The sequence below is a fragment of the Lycium barbarum genome, chromosome 6 (genome assembly GCF_019175385.1).
Source record: "Lycium barbarum isolate Lr01 chromosome 6, ASM1917538v2, whole genome shotgun sequence".
Classification (NCBI taxonomy): Eukaryota; Viridiplantae; Streptophyta; class Magnoliopsida; order Solanales; family Solanaceae; genus Lycium; species Lycium barbarum.
Window position 1 is genome coordinate 118,159,017 of NC_083342.1, and position 21,640 is coordinate 118,180,656.

The window sequence follows — 21,640 nt, forward strand, 5'->3', positions numbered from 1 at the left end:
TTGTTCGCTCACTTGAAGTGAGCAAAGATCCGTTCCGACCTCAGGAAGAAAACGAAGAGCTACTTGGTCCTGAAGTACCATATCTTAGTGCAATAGGTGCACTTATGTATCTTGCTAATGTTACAAGACCTGACATAGCATTTTCTGTTAATTTGCTAGCAAGATATAGCTTTTCTCCTACACAGAGGCATTGGAACGGGATTAAGCATATATTGCGATATCTGAAGGGAACTAGCGATATGGGTCTGTTTTATACTAACAAAGGTAGTACAGATCTTGTTGGTTATGCAGATGTAGGTTATTTATCTGATCCACATAAAGTTCGATCTCAAACGGGCTATCTGTTTACATGCGGAGGTACTGCTATATCATGGCGATCGACCAAGCAGTCCATTGTTGCTACTTCTTCAAATCATGCTGAGATAATCGCTATTCATGAAGCAAGTAGAGAATGTATGTGGTTGAGATCAGTGATACATTCCATCAGAGAAAGATGTGGCTTGAAGTGTGATACAAAAATACCCACAGTATTATATGAAGATAATGTTGCATGCATAGCTCAATTAAAAGGAGGTTTCATAAAAGGAGATAGAACAAAGCACATTTCACCAAAGTTATTTTTCACACATGATCTCTAGAAGAATGGTGATATTGATGTGCAACAAATCCGTTCAAGTGACAATCCTGCAGATTTGTTCACTAAATCTTTGCCAACTTCAACTCTTGAGAAGATGATATTCAAGATTGGAATGCGAAGACTCCGACATCTGAATCTTGGTCTTCGTCAGGGGGAGTGAAATACGCGTTGTACTCTTTTTTCCTTAACCAAGTTTTGTTCCATTGGGTTTTCTTGGTAAGGTTTTTAATGAGGCAGCTCTCAAAGCGTATTTCTAGATATGTGCACTCTTTTTCCTTCATTAGGACTTTTTCCCACAGGGTTTTTTTTTAATAAGGTTTTAACGAGGTACATCATCTATTAATGGACATCCAAGGGGGAGTGTTATAAATATCCCAAGTAGTGGATATCCATTAAGTTATAAATATCCCAAAATATCCCAAAATATCTCAAAATATCCCATGTCCTGTTGCTCCTATAAATAGGATGCACAGATGCAATGTTGAAAGAGCAGAAGTAATATAATCTGATATCTCTCTACATATTCTCTCTACATATTTCTCCTGTGTATTTACTTCATAGTTTTATTTTATAATATAACTCTTATAAATAAATTTTAATATATTGTTTGGCGCTTGAGATGTGGCCTAGCCCCCTTCAAGTTTGACTTGCACGTTAGCAAGAGTTCTCAATGTCTTTTTGCGCGTTGACCTTATTAATTACATGGACCACTTGCACTAAGGTGCCAACTAATGACCAAAATTATCACTATGTCGCTCCTAGTGGGGTACGAATGATTTTTGCACCATTACTATTGATCTATTATCACAATTCATCTTTCTAACTGAACTTTAGCATATGATTGTACATTGTAGTGGTTTTTTTGGTTTTACTGGGTAATTTCCTAACACACACACGCACGCGCACACACACAAAAAAAAAAAAAAAAAAAAAAGGTAAAATTGTAAAGCAGTATTGAATGTGACCCTTAGAAGAGGCCCACATCAAGAATAAATTGCACGTTTTGTTCTCGAACTTAGCATAGCATGAATTCTTTAAAAACAGAAGGTATAACTTGTGAGATATTATGATGCAAAAATATAAACTTATGACCAGTCAAAAAACTATTTGTTATGAGGGATAAAAATTAAAGACCAGCACAAAATAGGACACAAGTGCCAATGACTCGCTGATAATGCGCCATGGTAAATCTTAACCCGCATCTAATCAATTTAGGCCCAAGCATAGATAGCTTAATAGGAATTGCATGTGGTAGACAAAAAACGCCTAAAGTTTGGGATTGCCAAGTCAAAATTTTGAACAAAAAATGTTTGTAGTTCGATTGCTTTCAAATTGTCTGAGATTTGGCTTTGGCAAGCTTAAACTCAGATGTATGTGTGAAGTTTGTAACTTCATCCTGGATTATTTCAACTTCAGTTCCGTAGGTCTAAAGTTGGTTTTAGAGTTCATTTTAGAGTGGCTAAACTTTATAAAAGTTTATAAATCCCGGCTATGCCATAAATAGTGATCCAAAAATCGGCTATCTGTGCACTTCAGCTGCTAACCTAAAATTTGAATATAGACAAACTCTTAAGCTGAACCACTTAGTAAAATACAGAAAATCAAAATTGAAAAAGGAGTAAAAGAAAAAAAAGGTAGCATGGCTTAGATCAGTTGAATTGAACAAACTTTGAGTGTAAAACCAGTTGGGCTAATCTGTTTGGGTTTTGGACTCGAGTAAGCAATACATTGGCCGGCCTGATATAGATAGTAAAATTGATAATGACAAGTTACTCTCTCATCCAGCTAAAAATACTCGGACAAAATTACAATTGATAATAGTATGGGTTGGGCAAGGTAACCAAGGTTGTCTATAAGAGATTTCACGCAAATTCAGTTAGAAATTCAAGACTGGATTGGACTTTGAAGTTAGATACCACAACTAGTACAAAGATAATTGAGTTTGAGTTCTGAATCGGTAATTACTACTCCTACATTAACAGTTCAAACATGAAAGGAAAAACAGCCAAAGAAGTTTCATAAACTTCACGGTCCAATGTAAATAATGCTTATATAGTCTGGGCTCCATCAATCAATCATCTTCCAAGTCGTGTCATTTTTCATAACTGCTGTACCACTTACGAGTTCTTGGCATCGAGAAATGTCACAACAACATGTGATGAAGTTCTAGGAAACATCCATATTTCCTCTGATGCCTCTTCTGATTTTTGAGCATAGCTAGCCCAGACAATCGTCAACTTTTCCAATACCCGTGCATTCTTCAGAAAAAACCTTACTAGTTCTATCTCATTTTCGTCTTCTTTGAAACCAATCAACTGAATCGACTTTAGATGAGAGTCCAAGCACACAATGCTTTCATCAGGATCATGCATCTGCCAATTCTCAGCCCAGTCTCCATTCTATCAAACAATTGAGAGTCAGAAGAGAAACCAATTAATCGAGCAGACTAAATACCTATATGCGGAGCCAGGATTTGAAGCTTGTGGGTTCGGGTTTCTAATTCTTTAAAGTTACTGGGTTCTTAATTAATAATTTGTACATATTTGACAAAAAATTTAATACAAATATACGGTTCGAACAAAAGCTACTGGGTTCGGCCGAACCCACGCTCGAAGGGCTAGCTCCGCCCCTGCCTATATTGAAACAACAATAAATAACAATAAGCATCATTCAGCAGCGTAAGTATCAATTTCCTCCGTTACAAGTGAATATGCCAAACAAGATTCACTTTCAAAACGAATTTGCTCAATTTCCTTCTCTTTCTGCTATTTCCCAATTGGCATCACAGATGCATTAAAAGTTCCAGTGCTCTGTTGATATTTCAGAGTATAGTACGTACTATACAAACCATGCCATTCCATCCAATCAACAGTCACCTCATTAACCAAAGATCATGTGAAAAAACACATCGCTGACATTCTAGCATTGATTTTAGATCTATCAGAGTCAAGTATGAATCGTTTTTTGTACAAGGGAAATTAATTTACTTGGGTAAGCTCTCTTTGCATAAAGCTAGGCGTAGGACCGAATTTAGATTAATATGCAGGCAATTTTCAGGGCCAAGCTACTGTTCAAGACCAGATTTGCAAATTTCTCCATCATTTACCAACTTAATGCTCCCTAAAGTTGAATCATCATCTCAGTTTCTCAGAGTTTCCCTGCATCCATTCACGACTCAAATCCAATTTACCATTAAGTTCCATGCAGCACACATGAATAAATTAATTGGCATGAGCAAGCAGGTGAGACTTGCCAACTTCCAGATTGAATGTTAAGAAGTTACTAAAAGTGATAATTAGTCTGATCTCATATCCCTTTCATTGTGGCATGTTTATCATTCTGTTGAGTGGAATTTAGCTTGTCTGGTTCTGCTTTACTGTAATACTATAGGGGGTCGTTTGGTACACGAAATAAGGTGGGATATCCCTGCACTAAGTTTGGGATTAATTTTGTACTCTGTTTGATAGGAGATATAAATTTATACCTTCTACCAAAAAAGAGTATAAAATGAAGCCCAAATTTAATGATGGGATATCCCACCTCATCCGATTAACCTTGGGATTATTTTATCCCACCTCCCAGATGGGATAAATTAGCTTGAGGATTATAATCTTGGGATTATAATGCCGGGATAATTTATTACACGTACCAAATGACCCCTAAGATTTATAGTTTAGGATTACTGCAATGACTTTAAAATTATATGCCAACTTTTCCCTGGAATGTTTAGTTATGTCAGTTTTCGAGCCTAATTTCACCACCTTCTGTTCTTGAAAGAATCGTTTCACATTAATCACTCTAGTTTTACAAAACTTACAAGTTGTTCCGACCAACTACCATATTAAAGAAACGAAATTTGTACAGAATTAGTGAAAAATGATGAGCATTACCTCATCAGACCACAATTTAAGAACCTCCAGATTAGGAGCATACTTGAGCAATAATATCATAACTTGCATAAAATCTTCATCAACATCCACAAACAGCTTTAAGGACTTCAGCTCATAAAAAGAGAGAGGAGAGAGTCTTTCTTTGCGAGCTGCTTCGTAAAGACCCTACAGCAGCCAAAAAGAAGAAATGAGAAATTCCGTAGTAAAGGGATTAACTGAAAGCTACAGACAAGCTCTCCCAATGACATACAAATACTTAAGAATGTATATTTTTCTTGATAAGTATTTAGACTGCATATACAATCTAAACATTCAAAAAATGTACTTCTACTCCACATTTTTTTGTTACACTCTGTTTGGAACGTTGTTACCCATTGTATTGTATTGTATTGTTACCACAAAAACAATGTTTGTTTTGATTGTTATTTAAAATGTATTGTATCGTATTGTTAAATTCCGTCGTTACGTAACAATGAAAAGCCCCATTTTATGTAACAACCGATTTGGTGTTATCCCATTGTTACCTAATTTCTTTTTCCAATTATGTCCTTACTTAATATTTCATAATCCTATTTTACCTTTTACCTTATATTATTTAACTCCACCCAAAAATCCTATACCCTACGTCTTCTACATAACTCTGTCTCCTTCTAGGTTTGGCTCCCTACTTCTTTTTCTTTTTCTACGTCTTCTAGGTTTTTCTTTTTCTTTTACGTCTTCTTCCTTCTGTTTATCTGCTCCGTCTTCTTCCTTCTTTTATCTCCTTCTACGTTTTTCTTTTTTTTTGTCCTGCTCCCTACTTCTTTTTCCTTCTTTTAATTTTATATGTTTGCTTTTTGCTCAGGACTCTTCCATAGTTTCAAAGTTACATGTAAGCTAATTCCATTCTGCCATATGTTTGCTTTTTGTTCAGGAATCTGCCATAATTTCATTAATTTGCTTGCTTTCTTGTTTTATTTTTTTGCATAGAATATTTTGCTATTGCACAATTTACATGCACTTAACTTATAGTTTAGGGTATTTTAGTAAACTTACCAATTAAAATACAGTACGATACATTCAATCCAAACATAAAATATGTTATTACACAGCAGCAAACGATACAGTCTATCCAAACATTGTATCTACAAAACAGCACAGTACAATACAATACAGTACATTATGAAACAATGGGTAACAACGTTCCAAACAGAGTGTTAGTTTTATTTCCCTTTATACAATCTAACCAAAATAGAGAACTTTACCCAAATGGCAGTCTTGTATAGCTTCAAAATTGATGTAGAAGGAACCTCCTTGATCATCTTATGCACAAGGATACCAGTTTCTTCACGTGAGCCGTTTGAATCATAAATGCAGAAGTGAACAACTTCTATTGAAAAGAGATTCTCGACGATTGTATCCTTTGGCATTGGAGCTTGATATTTTAAGAACTTAAGATTGGGGCAAGAAATTTTGACTTCACAATTGTCATAACTCTCCATATTATAATTCACATTTGCTAAAGTAAGATAAATAAGAGATGCTGAAGCAATATCAAGTAGTTTCATAGCTCCTAAACTACATTCTTCTAAGATCAAAGTTTCGAGGTGATAACATTTTGAGAACAAGCAACTTGTCAAATTTCAGCTGACGAAATCCAAAATGATTAGGCAGTTTAAGTATGTCCCCACACAAGTGTAGCTTTAAAACTTGCAAAGATTCACAAGTCACAAGACAATATGGCAACTCAAACGGTTCACCAAGAGAACTTCTTGAACATTTCGCCAAGTTGTTGCATGAATCCATCGCAAAATAGCTACCTTGTCGAAGATATTGCTACAACATAAAAGAAAACGGACAAGCTTAGTCGCCCCCCAATTGATAAATTCTTTGAATTTCTCAACCATTGCGATATCACAAGGCCGATTGACCCGTTCTAAATAAAATCGATCAAGATCAAAGTGCAAATAAGGCATTGTAGTCCATATGTATTTCCATCTTTTAGACAATACACTCAGCTGAACCACATCAAAAATAAAGAGTGATGAAAGGATGCTGTGGAGTACATCATCTGGCAATGAGCTTACTCTATCAATCCCATTACTTGTACGTTTTCTTCTTGATGTTTCCATTAAAAAACAGAAAGTACCAAGAGATTACCTCGCCTCAAATCAAGGATTTGAGAAAACTCAAGAATGGATTTATTCAAAATCGTCTGAGCCCTAAAAGAGTTAGGTTTTGGATTTTCCCACTTTCGGGGAAAACAAAGAACATGCTAAGGTTTTAGAGAAAAGGACCAAAATCATCCATAATGTTTGGGTTTTGATCAAAATCATACATATTCTTTCACATAGAGCACTAATAGTACATTATGTTTGCATAAGTGGTGCACTTTTAGTCACACTCCCAAATAAATTTAACGGAAAAGAACAAAAATGCCCCTGAACTTTTAGAAAACGTATAAAAATACCCTTTATTCATCTATTTTGCTAAAACTATCCCTCAATTTAACTTTTTGGCTCATTTATTTCCCTTGACTAACGGACAACACTATTTCTTTTAAAAATAAAAATAAATTGCACATGACATTTTATTACTGAAAAAATGATTTATTCTTTTAAAAAGAAATCTGAAAAATCGTTATTTGTACAATAAGGAAAAATAATTTTTCAACATCCGTTTCTTTAAAAAACAAATGTAGTAAGCCTTATATATATATATATATAACAGAATTGGATTTTCATTAAAACATGTGGAATTTTTTTAAGTTTGGAAAACTTTTTTTAACGGGTGGAAACCTCATTTTTTTTTTAGAAAATTCAATTTTTAAATCTGAAAAACTGATTGTTTTTTTTTAAGTAAAATGTGCAAAACTAATACTCCATAATATTATTCTAGATTTTAAAAAAAATATATGGGTTTTTTTTTAAACACAGTTTTTTCATAAAAAAAATATTTTTTTTAGATTTTTATAAAAATCCAATTTTTTACATTTTGAAAAGAACAAAAATTAGTATTGTCCGTTAGTCAAGGTTTTACTCGTTAAAAAAAGTTTTCCAAATTTTAAAAAAAAATCCAAGGTTTCAGATTTCTTTTTAAAGAATAAATTAATTTTTCAGTAATAAAATGTCATGTGAAATTTATTTTTATTTTTTAAAAAAATAGTGTTGTCCGTTAGTCAAGGGAAATAAATGAGCCAAAAAGTTAAATTGAGGGGTAGTTTTAGCAAAATAGATGAATAAAGGGTATTTTTATACGTTTTCTAAAAGTTCAGGGGCATTTTTGTTCTTTTCCGTTAAATTTATTTGGGAGTGTGACTAAAAGTGCACCACTTATGCAAACATAATGTACTATTAGTGCTCCATGTGAAAGAATATGTATGATTTTGATCCAAACCCAAACATTATGGATGATTTTGGTCCTTTTCTCTAAGGTTTTACCCCAAACTAGATGACCTATCTCCGCGCTGCCCGCGGGCCCAACACTTCAGATTATAGTGTATCTATATCTATGTAGTTATCTTTGAATAGTGATTATATATATATATATATATATATATTAGGTTCAAAACACGATTAATATAACATTATAGTTTGTGCTCCGTATCTAAAATTTTATTATATTAATGTTTGCGATGAATATAAAATCGGCAAATTTATTAATATTTTTTAAAAGAGAAGAGTTGTTTAAAAGGAAACCATTTTTCTCTTTTTGAGATAAAATAATATCAATATTTAAGCATCAGTTGATACTTTCAATTTTAATTTGATTAATTTAAAAGTGTAAAATACTTATTATTTTTTATCAAATTTTGATTTGGATAATTCTAATTCAAATTATTAAATTAATTTTACATGTTTAAAACGAAACAAAGTAGAAATTGATTTTCTATTTAAAAGAATGTAAATATTCTCGGTTTAGCTCATTTGACTTAATGAAATACTTTGGAAATTACATGAATATTGTTTGATTTTTTAATATGGAGTGCACTTTTTTTTGGACATTATTAATTTGCACTATTCTTTTGCATATGTGTGTGTGTGTGTGTGTGTATATATATATATATATATATATATATATATATATATATATATATATATACACACACACACTATGTTCAAAACAAGATTAATATAACATTGTAGTTTGTACTCCGTATCTAAAATTTTATTATATTAGTGTTTACTACGAATACAAAGTCTGCACTTTTTTTTTACATTATTTATTTTTTTAATGTGGGGTTCATTTTTTTTTTTAATATTGCTTGATTTTATTAATATGGGGTTTACTTTTTTTTTTTTATATTGCTTGATGTCGTTTAGTATGGAGTCCACCCTTTAAGGGGTGCACTTTTTTTTTAACATTATTAGTTTGTACTATTTTTATGCATATAATATATATACATATACTATGTTCAAAACACGATTAATATAACATTGTAGTTTGTGCTCCGTATCTAAAATTTTATTATATTAGTGTTTGCTCCGAATACAAAGCCTGCACTTTTTTTTTTAACATTATATTTTTTTTAATAAGGGGTTCACTTTTTTTTATATTGCTTGATTTTGTTAATATGGAGTCCACGTTTTTTTTTCCCCCGTGAGTTTGGAGATGGTGGGTTCCACTTAATGGAGGAAGTATTTGTTGTTTTAAGGAAATTTGTCTTTACCAATAATTTGGGGCCGTTTTTCCATAAGTTTGCATTCACATTTTTTTGAAATATTTTTTACTTTTTTTCGGAATTAGTGTTTGGTTATGAAACTGTCCATTTTTTCAAATCCAATATGGAGTTAGATTCTGGAATTTGAAAAACAGCTATAACCCTGTTTTCAGACTCACCTTTTGCTTTTGGAAAATTTCTGATTTTCAAAATTTCCCCCAATTTTTTTAGGTTTTTTTGTAAAAACAACTCTATCTTTATTTATATCATAAAGAATAGCTGGTTATGTATTATTGATTTTGTGTACTAATGGATCTTTGCAATAGCATGTAGTAGCTCTTACATGAGATCCATATGCAGTTCCTATTTTTAATTTTTGTAGTTCTGTGAATGTAATCTATGGCATTATGTGACGATCCATTACATGATACACTTTTTTAGAGCAGATTCGGTTGTTCGTTTCAGGTAAATTAATCAAGTTGTGTGCTTTGCTAGTTTTAAAAATTGTGGGATATATATAATATTTTATGTTTTTTAGATAAAGTACATTCAAACCCGAACATTGTTCTAAATATTCTTTGCAAAATATACAACCCAACACAATTCCAATTTCATAACAAATAAAGTGAAAAATATCTGGAATCTATGACCAAAAACCTAGTTATTATATGCAAATACTGAAATTCAGTATATTATTCACAGGAAAAATTTCAAACACGACTATTTTCAAATTTGTTATTGAAGATAGTGATAGATTCAAAAATCATTGAAAAATATCTAATTTTGGAATCTATAATACTATCATGGATTTCAAAATCGGGACTTGCTTAAGTTCGAAATTCATAACGTTGTCATGGTATTTCAGCATTACAAGCGGTAACTTTTCAACGAATTTCAAATAGTGACTATTTATAAAATTATTGGTCCAAAAAGTGGCTATCTCGTACAATTTTTATGTGATTCACTCTAGGGGTGACAAATGGATCATTTGGGCTAAAGTTGGGCAGGTCAAGATGGGATGAATCTATAGATGGGCCAACGTTTGTTTAGGCTAAGATAGGCTGGATCAAGATGGGCTAAATGAAGGGTCATAACCCAACCCGCCCAACTTAACCCACCTTTTCAACATTTTGAGAAACTAAAAATATCGATATACTTTGATTGCAAATATTTTCTCGCTCATGCTTTTCTAAATAAACGATGCTTTGAAAAATCAACTTTAAATACTTTTTGGATATAAAAAAAACTCAAACATACGCTTTTACTCAAAATTAAAAAGATATTCACTGTAAATATTTCCTCATAAGTTATCCCCGTACATAAATTATATTCGAAATTATTCCGAAAAGTATATCAAAAGAAAATTAAATGTTAATTGACGTAATGAATAGTAATTTTGTCAGATTCTTCTCTATTACCCCTTCGTCTTATTTATATATTTTTATGACTGTCTTATACATAACTAAGAGTGACAAACGTGTGTCGAATATGGGTAGGTCGAAAATAGCTTAAACAAAAACGGATAAGCATAGACCCCCAAAATTAAAAACTTAAAAATAAAAAATTACTAGTAAAAAATTTAAAATAAGGAAATAAAAATTAAAAATTAAAATTAAATAAAAATATTTTTATCTAAAAAATTAAAAAGAAAAATAATTACAAAAATAAATTTAAATAATAATTAAAAAAGAAGTTAATCATGTTTAGTAGCTTTTATACATATGCATGGAGGATAATTGAGAGTCAGTTTGAGTTGATGACTTGTGATGGATCAACTTGGGCTAGCTCAAATCAGTCATCTTCAAAATCACTCTAGCTCAAACCCATTAAAGCTTGAGTGGGTTGAGTGAGTCAAATGGATTTGTGCTAGTTTTGCCACCTCTAAATTCACGCCCATAGGATTACTCTGTTTTTTACGACAGGGACTACTCTTTCAAATGTTCAACAAAGGTGTAAACGATAGAGTGAAAAACAAAGGATCAAAAGAACGTAAAATTGCAAGTAAAATTTGAGAGAATATTGCAATTTGCAATTAATTATTCATACATACAAGGAGCGCAACCTCAATTCTAAAAAGTTACTGAATCAAGTTTGACGAAAATCTAACTGTGAAGTTTCTTATTACTAACAATGAGGCTCTAAAAGTGTTTGTGCATGTATGTACATCGTAATTACATTGTAACCGACTGCTAAGGAGCTAAGCTACATAATGACTAACACTTGCCAAAATAATCCTAACAAATACCATCTGCAATTATTAACATAAAAAAAACACATCAAATAAGCCTTGAAGATGAAGTTGCACTTCTAACACAGAGAAAAATAACCCGTGCCAGATTGAGCTGTTGAAAATTGGATCTCAACCACGCCCAATTACAGCAAGCAGTCCATATAGGTTAGACATATCCACGAATATTGCTAGAGACAAGAAATGGCCATACTTGCTGAGCTTATCAACTATGATCCAAACAACATCATTCCCTTTAGACATTAGGAAATGTTTCTATGAAATCCATATTGATCATAGACCAAACACTGAGAATAAAAGGTGTCAATTGCAATTTGCAAAAGCATTGGTATGCTGAAGCATCATAATTATTTTTCGAATCCTGCTTGATACTTTCCCATAGAAAAAAGACATGTCCCTTCCTGGTTACTCTATAGCAGTTCAAACATGAAACACAAAGCAGCAATAGAAGTTTCATAAACATCATAGTCCCATGAAATCGCTTATACAATGTGGTTCTGACTTGAATCTTTAAGAGAAATCTCAATAAGAGTACATTCAACAATCGAATAATCCTCTACTACGTAGAGTCATTTTGAATTGTACCACTTACGAGATCTTGGTTCAGGCTTGGCATCAAGAAACGTCAGAACAACGTGTGAAGAAGTTCTAGGAAACTTTAAAACCTCCTCTAATGCCTCTTCTGACTTATACGTGTCCATTTCCCAGACAATCATCAGTTTTTCCAACACTCGTGCATTCGTCAGGAAAAACTTTAGTAATTCTATCTCGTTTTCTTCACCTTTGAAACCAGTCAACTGAATTACTTTAGATGAGATTCCAGGCACACAATGCTTTCATCGAGATCAAGCAGCTGCCAATTCACACTCTCATCTACATTCTAGCAGACGGTTGAGAGTCAGTAGAGAAACCACTTCATCGAGCACAATAAGCTCTTATATCGAAACAACAGTAAATAACAATAATTAATCATTCAGCAGTGTAAGCAACCATTCCTCGATTAAAAGTGGAAATTTCAAACAGGATAGTTTCCTAAATGTTTTGGACCATTTACTTCTCTTAGGACTTTTTCTTTTTTCCCATAAGTTCCACAGATGCATTAAAAGATCCAGTTATCTATTCATGTTTCTGAATATGGTACCTTTTATTTTTTACAAGGTAAGGTATATTAATATACCTACTATTCAAACCATGCCATCTATATAATGATGGAGTATCTTTTTTTTTGATAATTGAGAAATCCCCGAGATCAATGGCACAAGTTTCGAACTCAATGGATAATGAGCACATTCCTCTATGTTCTCCACTTAAATAGAAGGGATTTTCGTTTTGTCTGCTACAAGATTTAACACATGACGTGTGCGCCTAAGTGGCCTAACCCCATCACATCACAAGCTACGCTCTTACCATTGTACCAAAGCCCTGGGCGCGCCATCTAAGAAATATCTTACTCATCTCAGGTTATCTAAACCCGTAATCCCATCATTAAGCCAAGTGAAATTATACTAATGCTCCCTTTTGACCATATTTTTTGTGCATGAACACATTTGAAACATCTCCAAAGTTCTAGCATTGAAATGAGTTGATTTCAGAATCTTTCAGTGTCAATATGCACCTATTTCACTACAAAAGAATGAATTAATTTGCCTAAGTTGTCTTTGCAATCAAGCTCAACTTAAAACCAAGTTTAGATACTATATTGTTGGAAAAGCTTTTTTTATCAAGATACCGCTCAGGACCAGATTTACAATTTCTCCTTCATTTATCAACTTAATGCTCCCTAAAGTTGTAACATCATTTCGATTTTTCTCAGACCTTTCCCACGTCACTTTACAGTTCAAATCTATTTCAACCATTAATATCCATGTAGCAAACATTATTAAATTCAATGGCATGAGTAAATAGGTGACACATGCCATCTTCCAAAGTGAATGTTAAAAATTATAGTCAAATTCTGCATCTCATTGTGGCATGGTTATCATTTTGGTGAGTTGGAAGGTTTAGTGATGTCAGTTTTTAAGCCTAGTTTCATACCTTCTGTTCTTGAAAGAATCCTTTCATATTAATCAACCTCTAGTTTTCCTTACAAGTCCTTTTGACCAACTACCATTTAAAAGAAGCGAGTTTTCCACAGAAGAATTAGTGAGCAAAATGACAACCATTACCTCATCAGACCACAATTTGAGAACCTCCATATTAGTAGAATACTTGAGCAATAGTATCATAACTTGCATTGACTCTTCATGAATTACAACTTCCAGCTTTAAGGACTTCAGCTTATAAAAAGAGACCGGAGAGAGTCTTACAGTGCGAGCCACATGGTACAGACCCTACAGCAGCAAAATACAAGTCATGAGAGTTTTTTCCAATAATCAAGAAGTTAGAATTCAATGAGTAAGGAGACTAATTGATAAGCTATCCAAATGACCATATATTTCTTTAATACTTCTTTTTCCCTTTTACGCTTAACGTGAAGAGAGAGCTTTACCCAAATGGAAGTCATGCATAGCTTCAAAAATGATGTTGAATGATGAATCTCCTTGATCATCTTATGCAACATTATGCCTCTTTCTTCGATCGAACCCCTATCAACAAGGTTGATGCGAACAATTTCTATTGAAAAGAGATTCTCAACAACTAGATCCTTTGGCACCGGAGCGTTATATTTTAAGAATTTGAGACTCGGGCAAGAAATTTTGATTTCACAATTGCCAAAGCTCTCCACTATAGAAATGTTATTTCGTAGAGTAACATATATAAGAGACGTCGAAGCAATATCAAGCAGCGTCATAGCTCCTACGCTACAATGTTCGAAGATTAAAGTTTCTAGGAGATGACATTTTGAGAACAAACAACTTGTCAAATGCTCATCTGATGACCTGCTCAAGATGAAGCAATTTGAGTTGACGAAATCCCAAATGATTAGGCAGTTTAAGCATGTCCCCATACAAGTGTAGTTTTAAAACTTGCAGAGATTCACAAGTTGCAAGACAATATGGCAACTCAAATGGCTCACCAAGGCGAAAACCTAACACAAGTTCTTGTACATTTCGCCTTGTTGTCACATAAATCCACCGCGAAATAGCTACCTTATCAAAGATATTGCCAAAACAAAGAAGAAACCGGACAAGTTTAGTGGCGTTTTGGGAAACTAAGACCCAATTGATAAAGTCTTTGAATTTCTCAGCCATTGCAAAATCACAAGGCCGTGTGATCCGTTCTGAATAAAATCGATCCAGATCAAAGTGCAAGCGAGGCATTGTTGTCCAAAGGAATTTCCATCTTTTTGATAATACACTAAGCTTAACTACATAAAAAATGAATAGAGATGAAAGGATGTTGTGGAGTATATCATCTGGCAATGAGCTTATTCTATCAATCCCTTTACTTGTACTGAAGGAAATCTTAGGTTTTCTTGTTGATATTTCCATTATATATTCCGATTTTAATGATTACAAAGCTGCACATACCAACAAATCACCTTGTTTCGAAGATACAGTGGTACCCAAATAGTTAAACTGAGGCCACCAGTCTGTATGAGCCGATGAAGATAGAAGAGAACGACAGAAACACATTCTTGGGTTTTCCCGCTAAATGGTCTCTTAGGAGTAGGTCTATTTTGTCCTTCAAATATTTATTCCCTTAAATTTGCTAAAGTGAAGCACATTTGATCCAACTAACAAAATGGACTTAAAAACTAATAGTGACTATAAAAAAAGCCGGCAAAAATCGACCAACTTTCGAATCCCGATTTTTTAAATAAAGCTAACTGAGCTTGTTCGTCTTTTTTGAGTCAAAAACTGGGAAAATAGAAAACCGACTGAGCTCACTCAATTCTTCGATCGACTTATTTAAAAGTTTGATCGGAATTTTGACCAAAACACAGATCGAGTTTGGTCAATTTCTAGAAATAATTATTTTATTTAAAAAAAAAACGAGCACTGTCAGTTATACTAAAAATATTTTTTCAGAATATTTAAACGACCGAGCTCGGCTAGTTTTATTTTAAAAAGATTAAAAATTGTTAGGATAAAACCGATCGAGTCGGTCAGTTTTAGCCATATTCTTTGTGGTCACTGTTAGTTTTTAAGTCCATTATGTTAGTTGGATCATATGTGCTCCACCGTAGAAAACTTAAGGAACTAATTATGTTCAAGACAATATTTGAAAGACCAAAATAGACCAACTTTCATAGATAAGGGATAATTTTGGCTAAAAGCTACCCAAACTAAGCAGGGTTTGAACAATATTTGTATCCTACCACCATTTAACTAGAATAACATAGTGAACCCAGTCAGGAGGTGAAAAAACACAGAAATACATCAAATAAGCCTTGAGATATCTGTTGAGGATCTCGGCTTGGCTTCACACTAAAAGGATGATATGTTAAAGTATGTTGTTGCACTTCTAACAGGAAAAGAAAAAAAAACTCTTGCCAGATTGGGCTGATGAAAATTGGATCTCTACCCCTCACAATAATAGTAAGCATTCCATATAGTTTAAAGATGTTGTCCATAAATATTTGAGCTAGAGAGTGTGCTGTATAAGGATGCGCAAGGGACAAGAAATGCCCATACTTGTTGAGCTTATCAACTATGACACTAACGACTTCATTCCCTTTAGGAATATGAAGTGTTACTATGAAATCCATATTGATTTCAGGCCAAGAAGTGTGAGTAAGAAGTGGTTGCAAAAACATTAGTATGCTGAAGCATCACATTCAGAAACAAGGCATTATGTAAATGTAGTTAACCAAATCCTGCTTGATACTTTCTAGTAGAAATTAGGCATGACCTTCCTAGTTACTCTATAGCAGTTCAAACATGAAAGACAAAATAGCCATAGAAGTTTTATAAACATTATGGTCCCATGTAATTTCTTGTACAGTCTGGGTCCAAAATTGGATCTTCAAGAGAAATCTCAATAAAAGTACATCCAATGTCGAATAATCCTCCACCGGGGTCAAGTCATTTTTAGCATCTATCGTACCAGTTATAATAAGTTTTGGGATTGGCATCATGAAATGTCAGAACAACAAGTGAAGAAGTTCTAGGAAATTTCAAAACCTTCTCTGATGCCTCTTCTGATTTATAAGCGCCCTCTTCCCAGACTATCATCAGTTTTTCCAACACTCGTGCATGCTTCAGAAAAAACCTTAGTAGCTCTATCTCGTTTTCTTCACCTTTGAAACCAGTCAACTGAATTGACTTTAGATGAGACTCCAAACACGCAAGGCTTTCATCAGGATCATGCATCTGCCGATTCTCAGTCCAGCCTCCATTCTAGCAGACAGTTGAAAGTCAGAATAGAAACCATTTCATGAGTACAGTAAACACTTTAATTGAAACAACAATAAATAACAATAAGCAATTACTCAACAGCATAAGCACCTATTTCCTACATTACAAGTGAAAATATCAAACGAGATTCACTTCCAAAACGTTTGGGACTATTTCTCTTTGGAATTTTTCTTTTTCCCCCAGACATCATAGATGCATTAAAAGTCCCCAGTGATCTGTTCATATTTCAGAGCACTGTACCTATTATTCAAACCATGTCACCAATCAAATGAACATGTTGCTCATCTCAGGTTAATCTCCTCATTACGCCAAGTGAATTTATACTAATGCTCCCTTTAGACCACATCTCTTGCGATGAGAACGTTTGAAACACACATCTCCAAAGTTCTAGCATTGAAATGAGTTGATTCAGATTTGTCGGTGTCCTTTATGCATCTTTATCTTTTACAAGGAAAATAAGTTAATCTGGGTAAGCTCTCTTTCAATAAACCTCAGCTCAGAACCAAATTTAGATACTATGATTGCTGCCAACTCTTTTTATCAAGATATTGTTCAAGGCCACATTAACAATTCTCCTTGATATATCAACTTAATACTACTTAAAGTTGTATAGCCATCTCAGTGCTTCTTAGACTTAGGGGTGGGCATAAAACCGAAAAATTGGACCGGAACGAATTAATTTGGTTCTCCGGTCGATTTTTGATTTTGATTTTTCTCGGTTCGATTTTAAGATTATTTGGTAGACTGCTACGGTGGACCAAGTTTCAGGTCTAACTCCTTCTGTCTCCAGCTGGCCTTCAAGACTTTCTTTCCTCTCAATTCTATTTTCTTTTGCAATCAGACGTGGAAGATTGTTCTAGTAGCTACAAATAACTCAAGGTCCAACTTGTGTTCCTTTTGTTGAAGTATATTCAGATAACTGCTTTTTTTTCCCTTTCACCTTTTAGCTTTTGTGTGTCTCATGTCAGGTTATAGATGTTAGCAAGATGATAAGTACTACTTCACTAATTATAAGTTCTTGACTAAGGTATTCAAGTTTACCATGTCAATTTAACTTACTACGTATTTGCATGGCACTTGTTTTATAACTTGTCAAGTTTGTCCTACGTTGGGAAAAACAGAGTTGAATTAAACCCCTTAAAGGCCCCTAATGAAAGGCGAAAAAAGCTTTCTCTTTATTTCAGCACTATAAAAGGTTAACATAAACCTTTATGACTCCATCTAGGCAGAAAACAGCAACATAAGCAATTAAGAAAGCCAATTGAAAGAAATAACCATGAGATTTTCCTATGGAAGCATTCGATTTCAAATTCTGACTCAATTTATTTTGATGTGTTATTTAGTTTTTTAATAGTCACGCCCAAATAAAAAATAGCCATTTTAAGCAGAAAAAATTCCAGTATATAGGCTCATACCGAAAAACCGAAACCGAACAAGAAAAACAGAACCGAACTAACTACGGTTCGGTATATACAATCGAAAAATCAAATACCGAAGTATCGAAACGAAGTTCTTAGAAACCGAACTGAAATACTGAATGCCCACACTTACTTAGATTTCCCCACATCAATTCACAGTTCAAATTATATTTCTACCATTAAGTTTTATGCAGCAAACATGATAAATTCAATGGCATCCGTAAACAGGTGCTTGCCAACCCGTGAATGTTAAAAGTTAACACAAATGATTAGTCAGATCAGGTCCCTTTCATTGTGACATGTCCATCATTTTGGTGAGTGGATTTTTGCTTATCAGGATCATATTTTCTCGAATATAGGTTCATAGTTCAGCATTGTTGCAATGACATTGCAACGCCATTTGCAATTAGTGACGTCAGTTCTCCAGCCTAATTTCAAAAGCTTCTGTTCTTGAAAGAATCCTTTCATGTTAATCAACTTCTAGTTTTACAAAACTTACAAGTCCTTCCGACTACCATATAAAAGAAACGGAATTAGTACACAAAATTCGTGAAAATGATGAAGAGCTTTACCTCATCAGAGCACAATTTTAGACCCTCTAGATTAGGAGAAAACTTGAGCAATAATATCATAACTTGCATAAAACCTTCATCAACTCCCACTTCCAGCTTTAAGGACTTCAGCTTACAAAAGGAAATGGGAGAGAGCCTTTCTTTGCTAGTCGCTTCGTACAGACCCTACAGAAGTAAAAATACAAGAAATGAGAGTTTCTCTTATAACCAAGAAGTGTGAAACTTATTATGATTTTTTTTATAGTGAGATATTTATTAGTAAAGAGACTAATTGAAAAGCTACCGACAAGCTCTCCAAACGACTTAGAAATACTTGATGTATTATTTTTTAGATAAGTACTTAGACTGTAATTTATTATTTATTTATTTTTTGTAAGGACTTAGACTGTATGTTTAAAAAATATACTCAGTATTCAAAAATTGTACGTACAGTGTGTATATTTTTTTAATACTCCTATTTCCCTTATGAAGAGAAAACTTTACCGAAATGGAAGACGTGCATAGCTTCAAAACTGATGTAGAAGGAAACTCCTTGATCATCTTATGCACAAATATGCCAGTGTCTTCAACTGAGCGGATTGTATCGGTAAAGACGATATGAACATCTTCTATTGAAAGCAGATTCTTGATGATTATGTCCTTTGGCATTGAAGCTTCATATTTTAAGAACTTGAGATTGGGACAAGAGATTTTGACTTCACAATTGCCATAAACCTCCACATATTCACAATCGCGATAACACTTCACATTACAACAGTGCGTTGCAACAGTAAGATAAATAAGAGATGTTGAAGTAATATCAAGAAGTGTCATTCATGTAAGATCAAAGTTTCAAGAAGATGACATTTTGAGAACAAGCAACTTGTCAAATGCTCATCTGAAAACTCGACCTCCTCAAGATGAAGCAATTTCAGGTGATGAAGTCCAAAATGATTAGGCAGTTTAAGTATGTTCCCAGACAGGTGTAGCTTTAAAACTTGCAAAGATTCACAAGTTACAAGACAATATGGCAACTCAAATGGCTCATCAAGAGAAAATTCTAACACAAGTTGTTGAACATTTCGCCTTGTCGCGGCATGAATCCACCGAAAAATAGCCATCTTATCAAAGACACCATCGATAGCACCACAACAGAGAAGAAAACGAACAAGCTTAGTCGCCCTTTGGGAAATTAAGACCACATTGATAAAATTTTCAATTTTCTGAGCGTTTCCCAAATAACAAGCTTCATGTTCCCAAATTTTTCGATTTTCTTGAAAAAAAAGTATCAAGATCAAAGTGCAAGTAAGGCATTGTAGTCCATATGTATTACCATCTTTTAGACAACACACTCAACTGAACCACATCAAAAATAAAGAGTGATGAAAGGATTTTGTGGAGTATATCATCTGGCAATGAGCTTATTCTATCTAACCCTTCACTTGTACTGCTGGAAATCATGGATTTTCTTGTTGATGTTTCCATTATGTGTATATATATATATATATATATATATATATATATATATATATATATATATATATATATTCCGATTTGAATGATTACAAAGCAGAAAATAGGAACAAATTACCTTGCCTTGAGAACTAGTCTCTATGAGCCCTAGCAACGAAACACATGTTTGGCCCTTCCTTCTTCTACTTGCCTCTATGTTGAGGTTTCCCCGCCTTTGGAAAAAAAAAATCTATCGTTTACAAGGTGTAGAATATATATTCTATAAACTAAACTAATCTCTCCCTAGTCCCTACCACCATGGGTGCGTTAGCATTTCAATTGAGAAATGTCAAATTCACGGTGAGCTAAAAAAAAAATTTATATTAAGAAAACAATAAATGTAGCGGAAAATGCTCAAATATGTAATCTAACTATTGAAAATGACTCATTTATGCCACTTATCAATAGTTTGACTCATTTATGCCATCGAACTATAGAAAATGACTCATTTATGCCATCAAACTATAGAAAATGACTCATTTATGCCACTCACCAATATTTTGACTCATTTATGCCATCGCCCGTTACTAAAATGACTCATCCATGCCATATTTCATTAAAACTGGTTTTACAATATCATATATGACACGTGGCCTCCAACTAGATTATGGTTGTGGGTGTGTAAGGTGTGTGAGTTGGATTTTTTATTAATTTGGAATTTAAAATTGGGCTGGTTTAATTAAATGACGTAGACCTCTAATTGGAGGTCACGTGTAATATCTGGTATTATAAAATTGGCGTTAATAAAAAATGGCATGGATGAGTCATTTTAGTAACGGGCGATGACATAAATGAGTCAAACTATTGATGAGTGGTATAAATGAGTCATTTCCTACAGTTCGATAGCATGAATGAGTCATTTCCTATAGTTCGATGGCATAAATGAGCCAAATTATTGACGAGTGGCATAAATGAGTCATTTCCGATAATTAGATTACATATTTGAGCCTTTTCCGTAAATATAATGTGGAGTCTACTAAAATATTATTATTTGATTATTTATTTAATACTTTTTTTAGAATCGAGCAATATTAAAGAGGCATACAATACTTCTTTAATGCTAAGGAATCTATATATAATATAAAGCTAGGCATAGACAAGGTGATGTGGCACCTCTCTATGCCCTAGAATGCTATTTATCTTTTTTGTCATTTTTTTGAGTTCTTTTCTATTCCCCCCCCCCCCCCCCCCCCCTCATCTCCCCTTTTCCAATAATTATTTACTCCTATTTATTATTGTAATAGATGAGGCATTGAAGAATTGTGAGGGGCAACGAAGAGTCACGGTAAAAGGGTAGCAAAGAGTCATATTTTATCCCCCAAAAGTATTTCTTTTCCTATCGACAATTGATCTGAAGAGGTGTAAAAGAACATTAAAATCTGCCCATTTGCATTCAGCTCATAATTTCCATTAAATGCAAAAGTAAAGACAAACTCTTTCTCTAA

At 33.5% G+C, this 21,640-nt stretch overlaps 1 protein-coding gene and 1 pseudogene across 5 annotated transcripts; both read right to left on the reverse strand.

Moving 5' to 3' along the window:
• Positions 1-2,446: 2,446 nt before the first annotated feature.
• Positions 2,447-6,769, reverse strand: LOC132645814 (F-box/FBD/LRR-repeat protein At3g52680-like; annotated as a pseudogene).
• Positions 6,770-12,076: 5,307 nt separating this feature from the next.
• Positions 12,077-20,502, reverse strand: LOC132645815 (uncharacterized). 5 transcript variants are annotated; one of them, XM_060363024.1, is made up of 6 exons: positions 20,275-20,502; positions 19,188-19,357; positions 18,705-18,869; positions 16,481-16,696; positions 13,580-13,744; positions 12,077-12,294 (listed from the first exon to the last, which is right to left on the reverse strand). In XM_060363024.1, the coding sequence occupies exons 2-6, from the start codon at positions 19,350-19,352 to the stop codon at positions 12,217-12,219; spliced, it is 789 nt and encodes a 262-aa protein (XP_060219007.1). In that variant the 5' UTR covers positions 19,353-19,357; positions 20,275-20,502; the 3' UTR covers positions 12,077-12,216. The 5 variants fall into 5 exon arrangements, with proteins under 5 accessions (XP_060219007.1, XP_060219006.1, XP_060219005.1 ...); XM_060363023.1 differs by having other exon boundaries at positions 19,188-19,418; positions 20,275-20,501; XM_060363022.1 differs by having other exon boundaries at positions 19,188-19,445; positions 20,275-20,501.
• Between the last annotated feature and the right edge of the window lie 1,138 nt (positions 20,503-21,640).

What these genes read in the sequence shown, in the direction of transcription:
- LOC132645815 (XM_060363020.1), bottom strand. Translation starts at nt 19,517, where the DNA reads ATGACACTTCTTGATATTACTTCAACATCTCTTATTTATCTTACTGTT. An exon ending in TATGCACGTCTTCCATTTCG is followed by an intron (nt 18,870 to 19,187) that starts GTAAAGTTTTCT and finishes TTACTTCTGTAG; the next exon opens with GGTCTGTACGAAGCGACTAG. An exon ending in TAAAATTGTGCTCTGATGAG is followed by an intron (nt 16,697 to 18,704) that starts GTAAAGCTCTTC and finishes ACTGTCTGCTAG; the next exon opens with AATGGAGGCTGGACTGAGAA.